This window comes from Calliopsis andreniformis, chromosome 7 (genome assembly GCF_051401765.1).
Source record: "Calliopsis andreniformis isolate RMS-2024a chromosome 7, iyCalAndr_principal, whole genome shotgun sequence".
In the NCBI taxonomy this organism is placed as follows: Eukaryota; Metazoa; Arthropoda; class Insecta; order Hymenoptera; family Andrenidae; genus Calliopsis; species Calliopsis andreniformis.
This window is the reverse complement of record NC_135068.1, coordinates 2,501,706-2,524,172: the sequence shown is the minus strand read 5'-3', so window position 1 is coordinate 2,524,172 and position 22,467 is coordinate 2,501,706. Positions and strand designations below refer to the sequence as shown.

Sequence of the window (22,467 nt, the reverse complement as noted above, 5' to 3'; positions counted from 1 at the left end):
AAAATAAAGAAAAAATGTCATATAAATATGAGCTCCAAAATGCTGTATTAAAAAGTTATGTGAAATAACAATAGACTGATTTTGGATTAATATAGAAATGTTAGTGATATTTCTTTTGGTAATTTACCTTTCCCTTATTTGTGTTTACTTATCCAAACTATGTTTACTAATTCAAATCGTCTTTAATATGCATAGTAATAGGGCTAGTATTGCATAGTAAGTTCTACGATATCGTAGTAGTAACATAAGGCGAAGGTTTTCGGATCGAAAATATGTTAATATTCACTTTATTTACGATTTCACAAACAAAAATTTGTCTATCAACAAATGAAAGGAAATGAAGAAAAAATTCGAGACGTAGTATGTTAAATTTTTCATAGATATCAATGCTGTATTTTCAAAAACGAGCGACACAGGTAAACAGAACTAACGTAGGTAAATATTTCCAATCAGTCTGTTGTTATTTCATATTTTTCTTCTGATTTTTTAATAAAATATTTTTTAATCTATGTTCATATGATATTTTTTTCTTATTTTCACTTATACTTATAGAAGACACTGACATCGTTTGACCAAAAAACCTTGAGACACTGTATATATGAAATGTATTGCACATTACAATAAATATTTAAATTGTTCTAAAAATCTGCTTTATTCATATTTTTTATATAACCATATGGAAATTATATGCAAATATAAATTACATAACAACAGCAAAATATGCAGAACAGAATATATATAAACAACTTAATTGCTTATTATAGTACAAAATATACGTTATATATAATATATTATATACAAGATGTTCAGTTATAGGTATCAAAATATGACGAAAATCAAGAATAATAAAATTACGGTTGAGTTTTCGTTCATTAACCCTCGGAAAGCCGACTGTTTGGAACCGCAAAGCCGATACGGGGTTTAGAATCATCCGGTGTTGGCTAGGCGAGAGTTAATTGAGGTATCTGCAAGAAGAGCCTGACTGCAAAAACTTGGTTACGAAAAAACAACGTCCACATTTATATCATGATAATTGAAGAAACCAAATTATATCTTCAAATGTCCTATTTTTTTACAACTTTGAAAATATTAAAATTAATTAATTCTTCTTTAAATCCAGAGTGTATGGAGTAAATGTTTGCAAAAGTGGCTTTCGATAACTTTATACTCCACTCCTAAAAAATCATTGCTTTCGTCAACGGCTTATAATTAATAAAGGAGTATTTAAACGCAATTTCATTATCGTTGGTTTTCGTCTTATTTTGAAGTCTTGAGTTTAGAATCTCTTATTTTTCTCTCACATATATTCGAACACCTTGTATACATTACAAGAAAAGTTAATTTTCTTAAATGTTAAAACAAAAAACATAATTTATAATTAAGCATCATATTTTTCAATATTTACTTGTTTCTATATGTATAATTAAACAATTCCTTATTTACACAAAATTTATTTCGTATAAAAATTAATTAGTTTATGCCTTTACAGTGGTACTTACAAGGAGAATATATTCAATAGTAAGGGCAGTTATTGCATTAGAATTAATTTTACATTACCAAGTTTAGTTGGCTTATTTGATTTGCTGAAATTCATTAATTTAAGACGAGATAAATTCAATGGTAAGTGAGTAGGCTATGTAAGCGTTTATATTCCAAATTTGTATATCTATAATGCTGAGATAATAGATAAATTTATATATGTTTACATTACATATATAGGTATATACAAAATAGAATTTCGTACATATTATGTTATCTAAAAACAATAGTGGTTTTCAAATAGTTACAATCATAGGAGCAGGGAAACAAAAGGACATATCAACTTAAATTTACGGTTCTCGTTTCTTGTAAACTAACCATACTTAAACTGACCTCTCTATGACGACTTTTCCAATTCCATTGCTTTTCGCACATTTCTTATATTCTATGGAGGCGACCGTATCATATAATTATTTAAAATCATAATTTCATGACTAGATTCATACAAAACTTATTAATTTTAAATATTCAAGCACAGAAAAATTTTTATACTTGCATACAGTATAAAATTAAAAGAATTACTCATTTAAAACGTGCAAATATCTTTGATTGTATAATTCCATTGTGAGTACACCTATAATTGTTACCATATTATGCATTGAATTAGACGAATCTCTGATTAATCTAATAGAACGTTCTATATCTCCTTTAAGCTCCACATATTGCTTATTTAATGTAAGTCCTTCTAAAGTCTGCATAGCCTTAACAGCCTCTGTGCTAGGTCGAATTTCCATTGCATCTGAATCAGTTGCAGTTAAAGGTGCTACCCCAGGTGAATGAGGAGTAAATCTTACTACTTGCTGCTCAGATTTTGATTCAGGTAGTTGTGCTAGACAATATACACCTAATGCACGGCTTAAGAATCTGCATCTAAACATATGCAAAGTACAAATTTTTAAATATATATTTACAATTATTTAATTTTACATGGTGTTTATTGGAAAGGACCTAAATAAAAACATATCTGCATAACAAAGTAAAGTAGATCCATTAAGTTTTTTCTATTAAGTTTGTGAGTATTGTAATTTTTTATTAGTGTATAATTTTAGTGAGTAAGAACTGTGTTACAGTATGTTTATTGATATATGAAAGGAATAAAACTTCAATAGCACAACTTATTATTTATTAAATATTAGATATTTGTAACATTTAGTGATATACAGGGTGTATGCGAAATCATGGTACAACTGGCAACGGTGTGATTCCACATATAAAATTGAATCGAAAATATAAAATGTTTTTTTCATGCGGGACTTAATTTTCGAGAAAATTGTATCGTTCGCCCGGTTTAGTCCACAATTCCCATTGCTGCTTACGTTTATAAACAATATAGAGGGCTCTTTAACTTGTGATAACTTGTGATAACTTGCCTGCTATAATTTCGATCAAGTATTGGCTGTAGATCGGAACTTCTAGTATTTCTGAAGCTATTGTATAAGGGCGAGGTATACCAACACCATGAATACACGGATATGATCTGTGCATTAGGAGCTTGCAACGGTAATCAGATTATTGGACCGTATTTTCTTCCGGATAATTTAATAGGAGCATCGTATTTATGTTTTTTACTGGATGATTTACCTGGTTAGTTAGATGTATCGTCCACTCGACAGAACGTAATTTTTCAACAGGATGGTATACCACCCCACTTTACCAAGGATGTAAAGAACTTACTAAATCAGTGGTATAACTGTTAGATTAGCTAAGGTGGAAGCCGTGGAAGTGTTGTGTGGTCCTCGAGATCGCCAGATCTTACTCCTTTAGATTTTTATTTATGAAGTCATGTGAAAGAAATAATTTATTTCCAAAATAATAAAAATCATGATCAATTAAAAGATAATATCATTCCGGCATTCGAAAAAATTAAAAGATCGAACACATTAGTTTCAGTTCACGTTTCATTAATTCGGTGAACAAAAATGTGCCTACAGCAGCATGGAAGGCATTTTCAACATTTGTAAATTACAAATTAGAATAGATTAATTATTGTAACTTATGGCTTACTATTAATTAAAATTATACCACATCCTAAACGATACTGTTTACAGATGCCAGCAGCAATGGAAATTCGGGCTAAACTGGTTGAACTAAGCAAACTGTATCTAAGAGCACGGTTACCTAACGAATTTTCAAACCCGATTTCCTCGAAAATGAAGCCCTGTATGAAAAAACATTCTATATTTTCGACTCAATTTTATGTGAGGAATCAGACCATTGCCAGTTATACCACTTATGTGATTTCGTACACACCCTGTATATTTCCAAAATGATCGCCTGCGTTTATCACACAGAATTTCATTTCTCCTGTAAATGATTCAAAAATGCTTTTTATAAGAGTTCGTTCTATTTCTTTTAAACTGCTATGTATTGCTTCTTGCAACTCTTCTTTTGTTTCTAGACTGTTTTTGTAATCTTTGTCCTTTAAATAGTCTCAAAGAAAAAGGTCACGGAGGTTTAAGTTGGGTGAATATGGTGACCATTTTAACCCTTTGCTTGCAAATTTAAGATCGATTACTCTCTGTTCATATATTTTATGTATACTCTCGAATATGTGTCCATTTATAGGAGGATTGAAATTTTATTTCATAAATGTAGGTAACAATTTTGAAAATATATATTACTAAATGTTACAAATGTCTAGTATTTAATAAATAATAAGAAGTTGCGTTATTACTCTGAATTTTATTTGAATTTTACTTGTTTCATATATCAATAAACATCCATTAAACACCTACAAACTTAATAGAGAAAACTCAATCGGCCTACTTTACTTCGTTATGTAATATATAACGTGTTTACCTAGGTCATATACCAATAAACATCATGTATATAGAATATGAATTATGTTTTAAATTAAAAATTTTATTAATTACGGACTCTGACTAATGTTAATATCTTTTTACACTGAACTAATTTTATCTACTGAAAATAACATCTTTTTTCATCATATGTTAGAAACATTGATAATAATCAAGTTTTAACCAATTTCTTAATTTTTTCAATTCTGAACAAAACATTATTTAATACTCAATCAACAATGTACAAATAATATGTACATATTTATCGAATATAATTACTTTCTGCAATATCTTTATACAATTGAACCAATTATATGCATTAATTAATTAATATTTTCCTTCCAATTTGTGAATATGAGGAAACGATTTTTTTTTATTGAAAAAGATACTTGTAGTGAATATTTATACAGGGTGAATTATTCAATGCTTTCAACCAAATTTACTTGTAAACTACATGCTGTATAACAAAATGTTTGTTATAAAGAGGAGCATAAAGTATAGTAATTAATTTTCTGGTATTTCATTTTTTATTAAAATATGAAGGTTACCTTGAGTTTTCTAATTATAATATGCAACATTTCATTATGTCATTCGAATGTTTAGTGAATACAAAATAAAAAGTTATCAAGGTACATGGGGTCAGAAATTAATAGTTACTGAAATATTCTTTAGCGAAGGATGGTAGAATTTTTGTGCGTGAGAAATCCATATAACACTTGTCTCAGTTTTAATGTTTACAAAATGTCTAACAAATGAGACTTATTGCCTGATATCAGCGACTATTGCAGATATGACGGCCGCATTGTCAGAGAATGTAATTCTATAAATAGAACTCTAGAAACGCTTATACATGTACCACTCGCTTGCTTGATTTCTTACTTGTACGTGCTTACATTAATTCTAATGATCCACATTTTGAACATTTCTTGCATTAAAAATCAAAATCAACTAAAGAATATCTGGGCTTAACTCTTAACCCCATGTACTTCGACAATTTTTTATTCTGTATTCAATAGACATTCAAATGGCATGATCAAATGTTACACATTATAGTTAAAAAACTCAATGTAACCTTCATAATTGGATAAAACAGTGAAATAGCAAAAAACTAATTATTGCATTTTCTGATCCTCTTTATACTAAACAACTTTTGTATGAAACATTTTCTTATACAACGTACAGTTTACAAGTGAATTTAGGTGAAAGAGTTAAATGTAAATCCTGTATATGTATTTAATACTTTCACTGTCACTCAAAAAATTAAACAATCAAAAGAAGTAAAAGAAAAAAATGTACATTGTTTCTTAATAGAGCATTAACACAACTTACAAAAATAATATTTGACAACTGACATCAATTTTATGTATATACTTATGTGTATTATAACGGGTGCATATGTTGCAGAATTTGATGTGTTTTCTGTTTTTATCTATTTCTGCAGTGGCAGGTCAGCCTGATATTAGACTCTAAGTAAGTAATTAGAAATCAGGTGGATGTCAGATCCACAAGTCCAGATCTACTGTGTTTCTGACATCAGTCTGCTGTGTTCTGGGAATTGCAGGTCCTAATGTGTCTTTGTTGCTAGCCTGTTACTAGTGCCATATGTCAGACCCTCTACTACATCTGATACTATTTTGATACTTTTCAGATTCCTGATATAGCCAAATTTGGCTGACTGCGATAATATTCATATGTACTATTCATGTCCCATGAGAAGTCCCCTGGAAAGCATACGGGATAATGTTTTATCCCTTATAAAAGCTTTATAAAACCTTATAAATCTTATAAACCTTATAAAAACATTATCCCTTATGCTTTCCAGGAGACAAATACAGTTACAGACAAAATTGAATAGACAGATAAAGTTAAATAAATATTTATATCTTTGTTTAAATAAGGTGTACTTAACGAAAATCTTAGTTCACTGTCGACGGACAAAAAATAAATGGACGCTCGTTTAAGACGTTATTCCAAGGTAAAAAATGTAAACAAACGCGAAGCTTTGTCTTCGATTTCAAGTAGCGATCTCAAAGTAGCCGTATAATTAAAATAGCAGAATGTCAGTAAGAAAAGAAATTTTAAATCAAATTCGTAATTTAATTACATCGGACTGCCGCAAGTCCGATAAATTAAGTTACCGTATGATAGCAAAAAAGTACAGTGTTTCAGAAAGTGCGGTAGAAAAAATTTATAGAAAATACTTAGTAGATAATACCGTTGAAAATTTATGAAGCCGCGAACGTAAACGTTATATCACCGCGTGAGAAGATCGTCGAATTATTTTTAAATTTCGACAAAATCCAAAAATCGCATCGTGCAATATTGCGGAAATATTAGAATTAAGTGCGTCATCGAAAACACTATGACTGAGCTTGCAGAAGATGGGATTAAAATACTATAGAGCCAAACATAAGCCGCACATTACTCGAATCAACATGAGGAAACGTTTAGCTAGTGCTAAAAAATATGTAAATATGCCAGTAGTATTTTGGAGCAAAATAATATGGAGGGACAAAAGCAAATTTGAATTGAAACAATTAAAAAAGAGGCATTATGTATGGAGAAAAAAAATGAAGTATACAAAAGGCTGTTTATTACGCCAACTGTTAAATTTGGTGGAAAGTCATTAATGTTGCGGGGGTGGTGTTTTTCGTAGATCGGAATTGGTAATTTGATACAGATTGATGAGATAATGAATACTGACAAGTATATTGAAATAATAAACGAAAATTTAGAAGAAACAGTTGTAAAAATGGGTCTCGACGAAGAATTTAGATTTTGCAGTGAGATAATGACCCAAAATATAGTATTAAAAAAGCAAAGAAATTTTTTGAGTGTTCAAATATTAAATTGCTAGAATGGTCGGCACAAAGTCCGGATTTGAATTCCAATAGAAAACTTATGCAATGTATTGAATTCGAAAGTACCATTAGAAAAACAGAAGGACAAGAATAATTGTTTTAAAAATTTACAATTGGCATTTGAAAATGTTGATAAAAATTATATTGAAAATTTGATAAATAGTTCTATGACGTTTAGAAGCTATTATTGAGCTAAATATTGATTTTATATTTTTTATATATTTTATTACCTGTCCACTTATTTTTGTCCCTCAACAATCAACTAACATTTTCGTTAAGTATACCTTATTTCAACACAAATGTAAATATTAATTTGAATTATTCGCTAAATAATCTACGTACCATACATGTACATATAAAATTGAAGTGCATAATAGTAATACTACTTTTTTCTAAATTGAATTCATATTTATTTCCTCTACCTGTCCACTCAATTTTGTCCGTAACTGTATGTAACTTCAAAAGAAATACTAAATAGTTACTTACAGTGTACAAATTAATGGTAATATTGTCGTAATGATTTTTACAACTTACCTAATAGAGATCTGAGAACTTTTCCTAAGACCAATAGCTCCTAATATACCCCAACCTTGCCCTCCGTCATCAGCAATTGTTAATAAGGTTCGTGCTAAGCCTTTAAGAGCTCTAGCAGCAATTACAGTATTTTCACTGTATTGGCATTGTCTGTATATTAATTCACAAGTTTTAGCCCATAAAAGAGGTAGCTTTTTTTCATTTATTTCTCTAAAAAAATATATTTGATTACCTATTTATACATAATTATAGAACTATAACTTACGTTATCACTTACGTTGGCCTTATAGCAGAAATCCAGTCAACTAAATTTATAAGAAGCATTCCTTCTTCTCTGATATCTCGACACGACGGAAGTCGTTTCAGTAAAACAGCATACAAAGCAAGAAGCCTTCCCTCAGAAACTAGTATTGACTCTAATGGTGGCTGTCGAGGTATTATTGATTGTAAAATCGTCAACACTGAAGCCCATGTTGGTTGAACTTTTTCAGATGCTACAGTATGAAATGTTAATTCAAATAAATGAATAAGCTATTAAATTATTATAAATTCCAGTACCATTAAAATTAAAATATGTTTCCAATGCAGTTTCCATTAACTCTCCGAGTATACATGGTGAAGTAATTGCTGTAGTTATAACTCTAAGTAAACCTATAAGAACGGGACTGGCAGCTGTCCTCTTTGAAAACCATAGTGTCCAACTAGTACGAAGATGCTCCATAAGAAGCCCACTGTGGTTCATAGCATGAAGCAATTCAGTTACTAATAAACTTGCTTCTATAATTTGTTGTGATTCTAACACAGCTGAAACATAATTTTATTATCTTTTCCACTGTTTTATCATCTCAAATAATGTATATCACACATTGAAATACTGTATACTTACTATTTGTAATAACAGCTTCCATATCGTCTAACATTTTTAATAACGCATTAGTGAATGCCTTTGGATTTGTAGATAATAAAGATTTATGTTGAGCTGTACAATTAATCAATAGTTTTACTGAAGAACGAATATACATTTGTCTCTTTTTTAATGTAGTTGGATGAAAATGAGTTATATGAGGGTCATAACCTGCCGAAACCTTTAACAAACTATTAAGGACAACTCATTACAGAATAGATAAAAAGGTCTTACGATCAAATGAATGTAATAAAATCATACATACTTATTCACAGCAACATCTAAGTTATAGTATTGATCACTGTCAATACAAAGAATAACTCTTGGATCACAACTCATCACGTGCCAATTAATTACATGATCATATGCGTTTGCATCTAGTAAATGCCAAGAGAAATTTTCAGCTTCGGTAACTAATTGAATTGTTTTATGATTCTGAAAGAAAATATCTTTTTTAATTCTAAGTATTTTATTCAAATTATTTTTTCCTATGAGAAATTTTTTAGAAATTAGTATTTTCTATAAAATGTTACAAAACTAAAAAGTCTAATTTTTTTCATTTACCTGTCGGACATTTGGTTCATTGGATAATTTTACTAGTAAATTTAATAAACAAACATGCATTCTTGCTGCAATAGGTAATGGCTGTGTTGCTAGGAACTCATGTATCCAAATTGACCAATTCACACATGTAAATACACTTCCAAGAAATAAATGACTATCTGGCAAATATTGATCAATTACTTTTATCATTAATTCTATGTCATTTATACCAGGATAAAAACGATCCCATGGTAAAGATAAAAGGTTGCCGTGAATCACATTTAAAATATGATCTTTAACTGATGCATGTGCAAAATTATTAACATAAAATTGCCAGACGAAGCAGAGAATCTTGTTAGACGCTGGTAACGTGTCAATAATAAAACGAACACATTCAACAAACATTGCTACTGTCTTGTTAGCATAAAGACCATCTGTAATAATCCATGGTAATAAAACAGATCTATCATCTGTAAGTTGTTGAATCCATGCAGCAGTTGGTTCCCTCAAGTTTCGTGTCCAGTATGGTGTAATCCAAGGTGCATACATTTCACTTAAAATAGGCCATATTTTTTCACATACTTTAAACAGTATGATAAAATTAGTATACATATAAGGATTATATATATAAAATTGAGTATAAATGTTAAAAACTTACACTGATCTCCTAAAGAACCTCTATCAGTTTGAAGAGTGAGCACAACAAGAGTATGTCCAATCATACCAAGAAATATAGTTAAAGGTTCATTGTAAACTCTATATTTTGGATATAATCCATAAAGACCATATTGCAAACGCTCTTGCATAAAATGTCTACTCAGTAATACAGCTGTATCGTATATCTGTTATCAAATAAATATAATACACAAATTTGTTTTCATGCTATTAGTATAGTTATTTGAAATAAATATAAATCAGTAAACACAAACCTCTTGTAGAGAAAGAAGTCTTTGTTCAGTCGCATAATGACGAATGTCTTCTCTAATCTTAGAAAACTGAATTAAAAATGTATTTTTTGGTTTACCACTAAGAGTTCCTAATAAATCTCGCCAAACATCTAGCGATAAATTTTGACTTTCACTGCATTTTAATATAGCACTTAATACTTCACCATAATGTTCAGGAAAATCGTGTAGTAAAACAAGTCGTAAATGATTTCTAAATAACTATAAGAAAATGTGTATTACTAAAAGTCAAAATGACAAAAATACTAAAAATGTATTATAAATATTTTAAAAACACAAATACCTCATGTAGAACTAATTTCTCCTCTTCTGGATTAAGGCCAATATTACAGAGAGCTTTCGATACTAAATCTATGAACTTTGATCTCTCACTTAACTTTGGTCGTCTATAATTTAACCAGCTTCCAATATCAAACTAAAATAAATATAAAAAACGATTTTTAACAAATGTTTGAAAGTAATGCATGAAAAATTATATATAGATATGAATATATATTCATAATACATAATACAATTCGAATAACGTACTTTTGATAACAATACGAAACAAAGATCAATACTTGAACCAGTAGATAAATCGACAACAGTTTGATACATTTGCAGAAATGTTGAAGCACCGCCAGCAACAGGTGTAAAATACGGTCCAAGTAAGCCACCAAGGTTTGGCCTTTGCATTATAGTGGCCAATAATTGTGGACCTTGACTTTCCTCGCCACTGATAAATAACTTTTAAAATATTTATATTAACGACGTTATCTATTTCATAATACAGAATATAAACAATATACGTTTCTATATTTTAATACATAGATAGTAGAGAAATTATTTTTTAATTCTTGCCCAGCTAATTTCGGATCACTTTTGACCAATGTTTTAAACTTTAGATATATTCATACGTGATCAGATAAACAATTCTATATAGTATTAAATTTTTCCGCTTTCTGAATATCTTGTTATCTTATTTTTCTTATTTTAATCTATTATGAATAGTGATTCATTTTTTCGAATATTCTGATTTAGTATGATTTCATGATTTATTAATGGTATAATGAAATACAGTTTTAATAGAAAAATTTGTTCTGAAATAAAATTACGAAAACATAAGTCATAAAAGACCAGGCGCAACAGAAAAATTTCCGTGAGAAAAAATGTTTTATGAGTTAATATTTGATCTGCCTCTATTTTGCAGTAAAAATGCATTAAAAATAACAATACAATCTGAAATAAAGAGTTTGAAAACACTGGTAAGACAAGTACATTCAAATATGTTATCAAGAAGGATTTTCCAGTTGTTTGAGAAAGTGTGTGTTCTGGAAAGCAGATATGGAAGCAGATTATCACTAATTGTAAGTCACGGTTTTCAACCAAATATTCACACAGATCGGAACTTATTTCTATAAATAACTTAGAGTTTCAAAGTTTTACAACAATTAAATTGTTGAAGATACAATAAAATATGTTAAGATTTTTCTATTACATATACTTTTTCAAATGTATCTGTAAAAGTACAAAACCTTCCATCTATTACTTTAGTCTATAGATACTATTAAAATATTGTTAACTCAAAGTGACGATAAATTGCTCATGGAACATTTTGTGTTCTATTTCATTTTATTTGATTTCATTGGTAACTTTTCTAAATACATATCACACTATATGTATTAACAGAAGTAATAAATAATAATACTGTGGTATGTGAGCGAGTTCATATGCTTGACGATAAGAATGATTATTGCTAACTGATTTTCGTGATTGATGTGCAAATGAAATTTGTTTAGGTAAATATCGAGGAGTTTCGTGTGACTGTTTAGATTAAGTGTAGAGTGTCAGAGAATGCATGGCTTAGTTAGGAGTTTGGGTGTGCAATGATGGTGTGAATCTTTAAGAGAGTGAAGAGTGCATGGGTTCAGGATCAGTTGTTGAATGCCTGTAGTTGAGAGTAATTCATAAACGTGTTGTACCATTATTTTTATACATTAAATATCTTTCAAGCTTAAAGCACCAAACACCTGTTTATTTCTCCTACAATACTATAAATAATTCCACTTACCTGTCCTAGTTTCTCTAAACAAGTAGTAATAAGTTGTTTTGTTGGTGGACATAGTGATGCTTCTTCAGAATAACATTCTATGAAATAGTAGAATAATTTAACTCCACTTTCTTGAACTTTGTGTAACATTGCTGTATTTTCACTAGTTCGACTTACAGTTATTTCATGCTCTAACATTCTGTAATAATATTTAAGTCCACATTACAGTAAACTTTAGTACAATTATTGAAGTAATGGTAAGTATACATACGCAATTAAATGATCTATAAAAGCACATCCTTGAGTGACTTTACTTGGTGGCGGTTGACTAGCTCTTATCAACAAATTTTCATATTTTCCTCTGTTTTGAGCTATCATAAGATCAATACCGTCATTAACATGTGCTTCAGCTACCTAAGTATTACAATGAAACATGAATAATTCAAGGGTATACCCAATGCATATAATATACATATGTATATCAAAATATTCACAATAATTCATTTTGTATAAAATTGAAGAAATATTATTAGTCTTACCTTAATTCTAATTACTGCTGGACCAGCACAATGTACAGTTGGTGGTGTTCCTGGTCGAGATCGTTTTTGATTTGAAGGTGCTGAATCACATAATGCATGTAACGTTATCTGATTTTCAACTTCTCTATACAGTGTAGGTACCAATTCCAAAAAACTGCAATCTACTGCTGTATGCTCGGAAATCATTAAATTATGCGTCTGTGCATAATCCAATATGATTTTTAAACATGGTTCGATTAAATGAATAACTGTGTTAGAGTTATATAAGCTTTCTCTAGGTATACAAAACAAAATCTTTTGGTTTCGATTTATAGGTGGTGGTGGAATAGGATGTTCATATGTGATTAACCGTTTAAAAATTCTTTGCAACGGATCGGCTATTTCTAATAAGGTGGTAGTTATATTTGTACCCTTTTGGTGAAAACAATCTTGATCTCTATAATACATACACTTCCATTCTTGAACTGCTTTTATTTGATTTTGCTGAACTGTCCAATAATCAATATATTCTAACCACGGAGTCTATTCAAATAAATAATATAAAAAATATTGAAAACTCATGTTCATAAGTGAATTACATATTGCATATGTATATCTACATACCCAATCATCTTGAACAAGCAACACTAATTTTTGTGACATATATTGTGGAGGTAATGCTGGTAAACAAAGACTAGGTTCTTGAAGCCTTGGCTCCTCAAGCCATAAGCTTAATGTTTTATAAAATCTGTAAAGATTTAATAATATTATTTTTCCTTAAGATACATATTAATTTTAACATACATATAAATTTTAATACACACTTTGCTGCATTAAAATAAAATGTTCGCCTCTCATCAGTAATTGGTTTTCCATCATCAAAATCTTGTTCTCCTTTCACTTGGAAATGCGTAGTAGTATCATGTAATCGCTTCTTTAACTTTTTTAAGTAACTTAAATTAATCATGCCTTCAAAAAATTTTTCACCAATTCCTCCATTACTGATAACTCTGAAAATATAATACCTGTTTAGTATGATGGTATATGAAATACATAAAAGTAAATGTCATGAAAAACAAACCCCCATGATAATGGAACTCTAGCAAGAAATAAAGCAAAAAAATTTTGCCATAAAAGGGAAAGAATAGGATGATCCATAGAAGTATCCAATGCTTGTTGAGACCAACGATATATAGATAATCCATTAGCTCCAAATGGTTGCATTTTTACTGTTGTACATGCTTTCTAAAAAGTAAATAGCCGATAAGAAAATAAAAATAGCAAAATATATGTATAATATGTAAAATAGTTGTAAGTTTATTATATGTATGAAGAACAATTTGCATAAAACATACCTTAATAGCAGTATCTAATGATATTTTAGTATTTGTTGATAATTCTCGTAAAATTTCACGCCACAATCCAGTTTTAATTTCTCTATTGTATTGTTCAATTGACAGTATTTGATAAGCAACCCAAACTGATTGAATAGATCCTCCTAAAAGGCTAATTGAATTTGAAGAGCCTGTTGCCCAATTTAAAAATGATCCAAATGATGCTACTACATTTCGATTAGATGTTACAGTCTAAAAATCACGAAAGTAAATTCTTCTAGAATCTTATGTTCCATATTTAAACATAAATATGTCGTATAATATACTCAATAGAAGTATATAATATACTATATGATAGTGTTATAGGAACTACATATGTTTCTAAATTCTAAAATAGTTTCATAGTGGGCTCATTCATAGAATCTTAAAAAGTATACAAATTACACAATAAAATTGTTTTACTACTTATTTGTATAAGAACCTAACAAAACTAGTATTAATGTATATAACTTTGTTAATCTTACCGAAAATAGATTTTGAAATATGTTTTCTACGGTTACTTTTGCTTCCGCATGGAAAAATGCTGCACTGATTACTGTATCCATGAGATATAGTACACTTTGGTCTTTATTCCAATCTGGTACAAGTACAAGAACATTTAACCATAGATATACAAAATCCTTAGGACTCTCTATACAATATCTAGAACAATAATTAAATAATTATTACTTAGTAAAAAGTCAAGCTGAATATGATTATTTACCTTTTAAAGTTATATAACTGGGAGTGTATCATATTTGAAAACTGTTTCAATATTATTCCAGGAAATTCTGCAACTATCAGACTTTTGGCAACTTTCATGTAAGTTCTATCAGCCATAATCAAAGAAGTAATTAAACTTAGAAATTTATCATTTTTAAGAAGTGAATCAACACATTCCAAGAATAGGGGTACGATATGATGCAAACATATAAGCACTTGTTCATATTTATAATAACTTTGTAATATTTGCAATTGGCTAAAACCTTTTGAACATATCAATGGTACAGAATGACCCCATAGTGTCATAATTGTTGCTACATAACATGCAATCGGTTGTTTCTCTCGTGTACCAATTATTAGAATTTCTAAACTTGGATCAGAATCCATGTCAGGTACATGAGCAAACGCGTCTGCTGGATTCGTAAGTGCATATTGACAAATTGCATCTGTTTGGTCGAGTTGATGTAATCTAAGTCTAGAGATCATTTCCCAAGCCCATAGTGAAAAGATATGTTCAGCGTTTTGAGGCCTTATTATCGACGAAACCTGTAAATTTGAATTCATTTTAAAATAATTTAAAAGCTTCTTTCAGGAAAAAACAAGTGAGATAATATTTCAAAATCATGCCTGTTTAACACCTTCTGCTAATAAAGATGTAGTTTGAGCAGAAGTATCAGGTACGTATTTCATAGTAAGCTCAACAATTAATAATGCTATGCGTCTATGTAAATCAATGGGAAGATATAAACTACCATTCCTGTAGTAAATATATAAATTAAACCCTTATATTACATAAAAATGTACATATTAATGTTTAACGTAGCAAAATTAGTTTAAATAAATTAAGACACGTTCTTACTCATCAAAGCCCCAATTCAAGTGTGTAAGAACTAAACGAGCTAGATTATTCTCAGTTGATATTAATGGATACTGATGTAACCACACTGAAAGAATTATTATATCTTCTTCTCGTGGAACCCACCTATCTGTCTTCAGTTCAGTAAATAAATACAAACTTAGCTAAAATTTAAAAATTTGAAGTTAGAACTTAATATTTTTAAATAAATGTGTAATGCAATTATTATTTATACCTTTCCAACCGATATGAAGTTTTCTTTTAGTTTGTGTAAAATATCAGACAGAAGTGAAGGATATTTGTTTGTCAAGTTTGATAAAAGAGATCGAGCATCTTTCGAGCAAGAATGTTGTGTTTTCTCATTAATAAATCCAATCTATAAAATAACATTATCATTAAATATTGAAAAGTTATGAATAATATGAAAGATACATACTTGAAACAGGTCAATTGTTGTTGCTTTTACAAAATCATAATCTTTGTTAACTCTTGCCATAGCCATATTAGCAAAAGTTGTTAAAAGGAAATATGACTCATCTCCTGGCATGGAACCTAACTTATCTTCAAATAATTTGCGAAGTTGTGGGCAATTTAATTCATCTTCCCAATCTTAAAACATATTAAAGTACAAAAATTATTTAGTATTGAATTTTATTACTTTTTTAAAATATTTTTGCCACATATACATACTTACTTTGTATATTTGAAGTATGTATATCAGTTGGTGCAGTATCAGTATGTAAAATATAAAAAATTTGCCACAAAGTGCTAGATGATATTAAATGATATGGAATAGTAGCTAAATATTGCCATGCACCTAAACGACGTGAAGAAAATATGCAAAGAATTGATCTAAGGAAAAAACAATCATATTCAAGTTGAAGTTTCATCGACACTGATTCATCATTAATCTGTAAAAATATTATTAAATATTTCATAAATATCTTACTACTATATTGCATAACTATTCAATATAATACAATATTACCTGACTTCTATCAAATTCTTCCCACTGATCAGTAGCATATTGCACAATATCTCTAATTAATGAGCATAGTCGTTTGGCTAATTGTCGATATCTTGGAGAATCGTACGTTTTCAAACCTTGTTTTAAAAGCTTAACAATAATTGTAAAAAATGCAAACATTCGCAACATGTGATGATGAGTAATAAAACTTTTATGTTGATAATATTCACCATCCTGATACTGGATATATAAAACATGTTCAAAGATCTTATCGAAAGGAATTTGATGTAATAAAGAAATAAGGTCATTTTCAAATAGGTGTGCACCAGCATTAGCTATATCCTCATCTTCTTCTCCTTCCTCATCTAACATTACCCAAACTGTATCACTGAGATTACATGCAGTATCTTGTAACGACACTTGTACCTAATCAAAATAATACAAAACATTGTCAAATATGTCAAATACTATTAATTTTCAAACGAAATCATAAAACATTTACTAAATTCCCTTTACATAACAAAAATAATAAACAAGAATGGTATGTATCACAAAAAGAGATATACATTTTTTTCGTTTAAAACTCTTTTTTCCTGACTGTCGGCACTTTCAATTCTTCGAGTATTATCATTTTCCGATTTATTGTTTACTTGTTCCTTACAATTTTTTAAAGGTTTCCTTCTTGCTTAGTTTGTACATAATATTTAGCGATCAAAATCAGAAGATAAATATTACAGTATTCTTGTATAGTGATAAGTACCATATTTGTATTTTTTTACACAGTAAATAAATGTAAAACCTTTATAATAAGGAAAGATATTTTTATGAAAATATACTTGCAATAAAATTCATTTAAAATTTACCATGCATTTTGCATGTGAAATCTAACAATTTGAATAGATAAATGAACATCTGACTTTACAATAAAGTATTTTTACAAAGAAAATAATAAAAAAACTAATGTTCAAAGTTTCAACTAAATCAGAGACTCGAAAGTCTTGCACTCTTTTTGTAAATTTAATATATAGAAAAACTGAGATACCTGTTCAAGGAATTTATCTCTCTCTTTAATTGGCAACAGAATAACAGCTAATGTTGTTATTATGTGATCCAAATACGGGTCGTTGAAAGGTGATGTACTTGATTTATGAAATTGTTGCGGTATTGGCATTTGAACGTAACTGCGTGCCCAATTCATTACACCACCAGGACATCTTAAGATATGATTTAGTAGGAATAAATGATCTTGCCAAGTTGCCATTCTTAATAAGATTGCCACTAATTTCGTAAGCCATTCTCTAGTATCTGTCACAAACTTTCCATCTCTTAGCATTTTTCTTTGAAAATTAAACAGTATTGTTATGCACATTCTAATCTCCACTAATTGTGGTGTTATTTGAGAAGATGTAGATACCGGCAGTAGATTTACTGGTGCATTCTGAGGAAGGTTTGTAAACTCTTTACAAGAGATACACACTCTCTGTATGTAATGTTCAATTTGTAATTTCAATAGTTCAGCTTCATAAGAATATAATGCTTGTATACTATGTAGCATATCTTTTATTATCGATAAGTTTCTAGACAGAGTTACCAATGCTTGTTGATTGAAATGTGCAATGGAATATTCATGCATAGCAGTAACTGGATTTCCATCTTGGCATTCTCCTGCTTCTGTAATGCAGGCTTTATCTAAGCACCATAATTGTTTTTGCGTTTCTCTGCAAGTTTTCTTCAAGGTTTCTAATTCATGAGAGTTTACGATCAAATGATTTCTTATACGAAGATAATTCATCAAAAGTTCATGTAATCGGTGTTGCTGTCGAATTGCATTACTTGCAAGTTGGGTTTCTGTAAATTCTGAAATAAACATATCAACCAAGGCTAATTCTTGATTATTATACAGTGATGTTAATTGATTATTTGTAAACGGTATAACTTCTTTGAAAATGCTATGTGTATCGTCCATTTTATCCATTACAAATTCTGTTTCTTTTCTTTTTTGTCTCTCCAATACAATATTCTTTGAATCTAGTGAATTTGATGTAGATTGTTGCGTGTTTGGTATTTTAGCTTCACTGTTCTGAACAGCAGTATCAGGTAGATTACTTGTTAACTGCATTGTAGAGATTAATGTTCTAGATTTTTCTACTTTTTCTTCTAAAGTATTTTCCTTTGACACAGTAGCATTTGCAGTATCTTCAGTGTTGCCATCAATTTCATCCTGAAATTTATTTGGAGATATTTGTAAGAATTATTTACGATACAATATACTTGGATAATCAATAAAAAGAATTAGGAGACTAAAATAAAAAGACTAGATATGCTCTTTGTATTTAAAGAATTAAAAATTGGAATCTTCGGTACAAATACAAAAAACATCCGTTTCTCAATTAATGTAAAAATTTAATCATTCCATTATTTGTTTTTACTTTATTTATTTACTTATTTTTCTATTTTATTAAATGTTTAATTGTAAATCCAAGCTATTAAAAGTTTTCAGGCTCATTTTAAACTATACTATGGCCTTTCAAAGGAAGTAGAGATAAACCTCTAATACTGTAAATATGTATGTTGAAAATTATGGTTTTTAAATAAACAAATGTAGGAGTTAGCAATTGAAAATAGTAATTACATTATTCATTCAATATACTTCATTTATTTTAGAGAGATAAAACAAATTATTAAAGCTATATGTATTACGTGATGAAAAGGACATTCTATTATAGAAGATTTTTTTATTCTATTTTAATTTCTCTACTACCACTGAAAATATTTAAGTTATTTAATATTTAAGTTAAATATTTAAGACATCTTTATACAATATATGTATGTGAATTACATTGTACAAGTAGTTGTGAAATTTATGTTAAATGATTATAGATGTTGATAGACTTTAATGCATATAATAATTCCTATATTCATTAACCCTTAGCTAGGCAAAATGTCAAAATAGACTGATACAATAGCAAATTATATAAGAATATGGAATAAAACATACCTATAGTTATAAAAAACTCTAAAACAAACTTCATATTACAAAACAATCATCATAGTACAAAATATTAGAAGACCTACATACCTTAGGAGTTATTTGTAAATTACATGTTGCTTCCTGTATACTCTGTTCAATAGTTTGTCTTTCATAAATTTCAGTATCAATTGAAGCAGAATGTAATTCATTTTCCATATTTTCAATACTTTCACCTTTGGGATAGTTTGTAGGAGATTCTCCAAGTAAACATTCAAATTCTTCTAGTGTTTGTACATCTGATATTCGTTGTTCCATACTAAAATGTTTGCTTTTGTCTTTTCCTTTTTTCTAAAAACATATAGTGTCATATAATCAATAGTACAAGTGAGAATTGCTTGTTTTGTATTTTTGTACGAAAAAGTGAAACAAATTTTTTTATACAGCAATTTATTCTCAAGAAAAGTAACGTGAAAGTTTATTGAGTACACATGATCAAGTCTCAATTCAATGAAGTTCTTTGTAAGTTATCTTTATTTATGTTCATAAATATTCCTAATATTTGGGAGCATTAAATAAATTAAGTGATAAAAGCATAATATAAGACAAAATGTTTGTTTATTACAAATTTTATTAACTTAACATGTTGACTACAATGTTATCTAATTTCAGGTTCAATAACTGCAAATTATCTTGTAGTCTGCAGTCAACGTGTTAACAAATTTCTAAAGTGTTATTTCGCATAGGTTTGAGGTTTTCATGGTCCAGTGACATACAGTTTTCATTGTTGAACAGTGGGAATGAGAATATTTTTCCAAAGAGATATGACTTGCTCCCAAAAGTCTCAACAGTGAAAACTGTTATTTCACATTTTCAATTTTTTGAACATATCAAAATTCACAAGCAGTATGTATATAATTACTAAAATCATATATCATGTATTAGTTATTAATTTATGAATATCAGTATATAAACAATATGTTTTCATCTTATAAGAAGTAATAGAGGAGTTTAAATGAAATATAAAATGTTCTGTGATTTAATGTCTAATTCATATTCATTGTGCAACAATAATAGTAACGCACTAATGCTAATAATATGACTTTGTGACCATGAATACTTTGAATGATAACAGCAATAAGACATTTAATTAGACTATTGATATAAATCTTCTAACTATTTGAGAAAACATGTGCATGTGTCATAGGGTCATGGAGATACTTATAATTAATGAATTTGCAATTATAATAACTAAATCATGTCATTAAACCTTTGCTTTTAACATGATAAAGGTCATCTAAGCTCATTATTATGAATATCTTCAATTTCTAAAGCTTTTGTAATAATAAAATCATAGAAGGTAGTCCATAATATGTTAAAACTGTTTTGTTCAATTGATGTTTTCTTCTTTATCTATAAAATTATAATACCTTCAATATATTAGGTTGGTCTATAAACATGTTAATTTTAAAACATTATTAATGCAAATCACAGGCAGACCTAGCTCTAATCATGTGACAGAACATTTTACATTGCGAGTTCCCCCATTACTCGTTAAAACATACAAAGATGTTTTGTTTATATTCTATGTAGGCTGCAGTTCGAAATTCAGCTAAAACTGCTAATATTGCTGAAGCTGTATACACTGTGTTACATATACACTTTTCAGCAGTTTTAACAGTCTCTGCTAATTTCGGACTTCATAATCTAAGCTAGATGATAAGAAAAACAGGTCAAATTTAGATATTCAAGTTTAATAAAATACTGTATTTGCTTTACACAATGAGTAATAGTTTAGCGCATAATTGCAATGACTTAAACAAAAATAGACGACAACAGAAAAAGTACACAAATGTTTACCTGTCGTTGCTTTGGAATTTCCATTTTTGATAAATATAAACATGTAATCACAATAACAGTTACACATAGACTTCGAATTGATTATGTAGTTTTAGAATATGGTACATAAAAACAGAAAAATTATATCCATCACTCAACAATGAATGTCTGTAGCGCCATTTTATAAATTGACATTGCAAAATGTTAAAACATATTACTGTTCTTTATAAAAATTCTGACGATTATATTGAGATTCAAAGTGTACTCATTTTCATATTATCAAACACCAGGATACGATTCTTTTACAAATGCTTAATCACATATGTATAGACTTCCATTAACATGTAGAAAAACCATAAGGCAACTGTCATTAGATAATAAATATTTATTTCTTATTTATCGACCGAGATTCGATTGTATCACCACAGACGAGTATACAAAATAGATTGGATAGCTTATGGACTCCGGTGTCACATGTTCTGAAATATCGACCTCTAGAAAAGTTTGTGGTTTCCAAGCGCCCTCTATATTTTTCTAACAATAGATCATTAATCTGTATAACTAGATATGATACCATTTTATCTTCTCAAAGATGTCTTTACGAAACGCTAGAACTAGAGACCCTTTAATAAGAGTCACAAACTTAGAGCATGTACAGAGCGATTAGTTTATCTGGAAACCCTCAAAACTACCGCTCCCGTTGGCCAGAAATGGAAATACAGTCTTGTCCTCGTTCTAGATACCTTTTAAACGCTGGTCATAGCCTATTATGGAATTGTCAATTCTGTAACCTATATAAGCGCGAATGAATCGATTCCTTTCTAATAATTATTTGCATCGTCAGCGTACAAAATTTTTAGTTGTAAAATGTCTGTAAATTATTTATTTAGTTTAATTTGAAGTTTTCGTTCCATGTCATTCAAGGAATATGAATACAACATTTGATTAACCAGTGCACAAGAAATAATGTGCATGTAATTAATGGTTTAGATGTGGCAATGTGATGCAATAATATCAATAAATGAGACGATGAAGCACCATATTATTTAG

The 22,467-nt window shown here is 29.1% G+C and overlaps 1 protein-coding gene across 1 annotated transcript; it reads right to left on the bottom strand.

Moving 5' to 3' along the window:
* Positions 1-1,990: 1,990 nt before the first annotated feature.
* Epg5 (ectopic P-granules autophagy protein 5) lies at positions 1,991-21,732 on the bottom strand. Its single transcript, XM_076382177.1, has 29 exons — positions 21,439-21,732; positions 19,690-19,929; positions 17,653-18,831; positions 16,632-17,036; positions 16,338-16,554; positions 16,080-16,252; positions 15,879-16,019; positions 15,647-15,807; positions 15,415-15,544; positions 14,789-15,333; positions 14,550-14,727; positions 14,047-14,277; positions 13,773-13,936; positions 13,516-13,701; positions 13,316-13,439; positions 12,713-13,234; positions 12,445-12,587; positions 12,195-12,372; positions 10,673-10,870; positions 10,428-10,559; positions 10,109-10,345; positions 9,838-10,021; positions 9,201-9,760; positions 8,902-9,071; positions 8,619-8,827; positions 8,291-8,536; positions 8,010-8,226; positions 7,733-7,942; positions 1,991-2,409 (listed from the first exon to the last, which is right to left on the bottom strand). Exons 1-29 carry the CDS (start codon positions 21,460-21,462, stop codon positions 2,058-2,060), a joined length of 7,656 nt encoding a protein of 2,551 aa, XP_076238292.1. The 5' UTR covers positions 21,463-21,732; the 3' UTR covers positions 1,991-2,057.
* Positions 21,733-22,467: the final 735 nt, after the last annotated feature.

Bases quoted from the DNA above. Each gene is read 5' to 3' on its own strand.
- Epg5 (XM_076382177.1), bottom strand. From the start codon at position 21,462: ATGGAAATTCCAAAGCAACGACAG. The intron at 17,037-17,652 runs GTATCTCAGTTT...TATTTTGATTAG, and splicing joins GAGATAAATTCCTTGAACAG to GTACAAGTGTCGTTACAAGA. The intron at 10,560-10,672 runs GTACGTTATTCG...TATTTATTTTAG, and splicing joins GTTTCGTATTGTTATCAAAA to TTTGATATTGGAAGCTGGTT.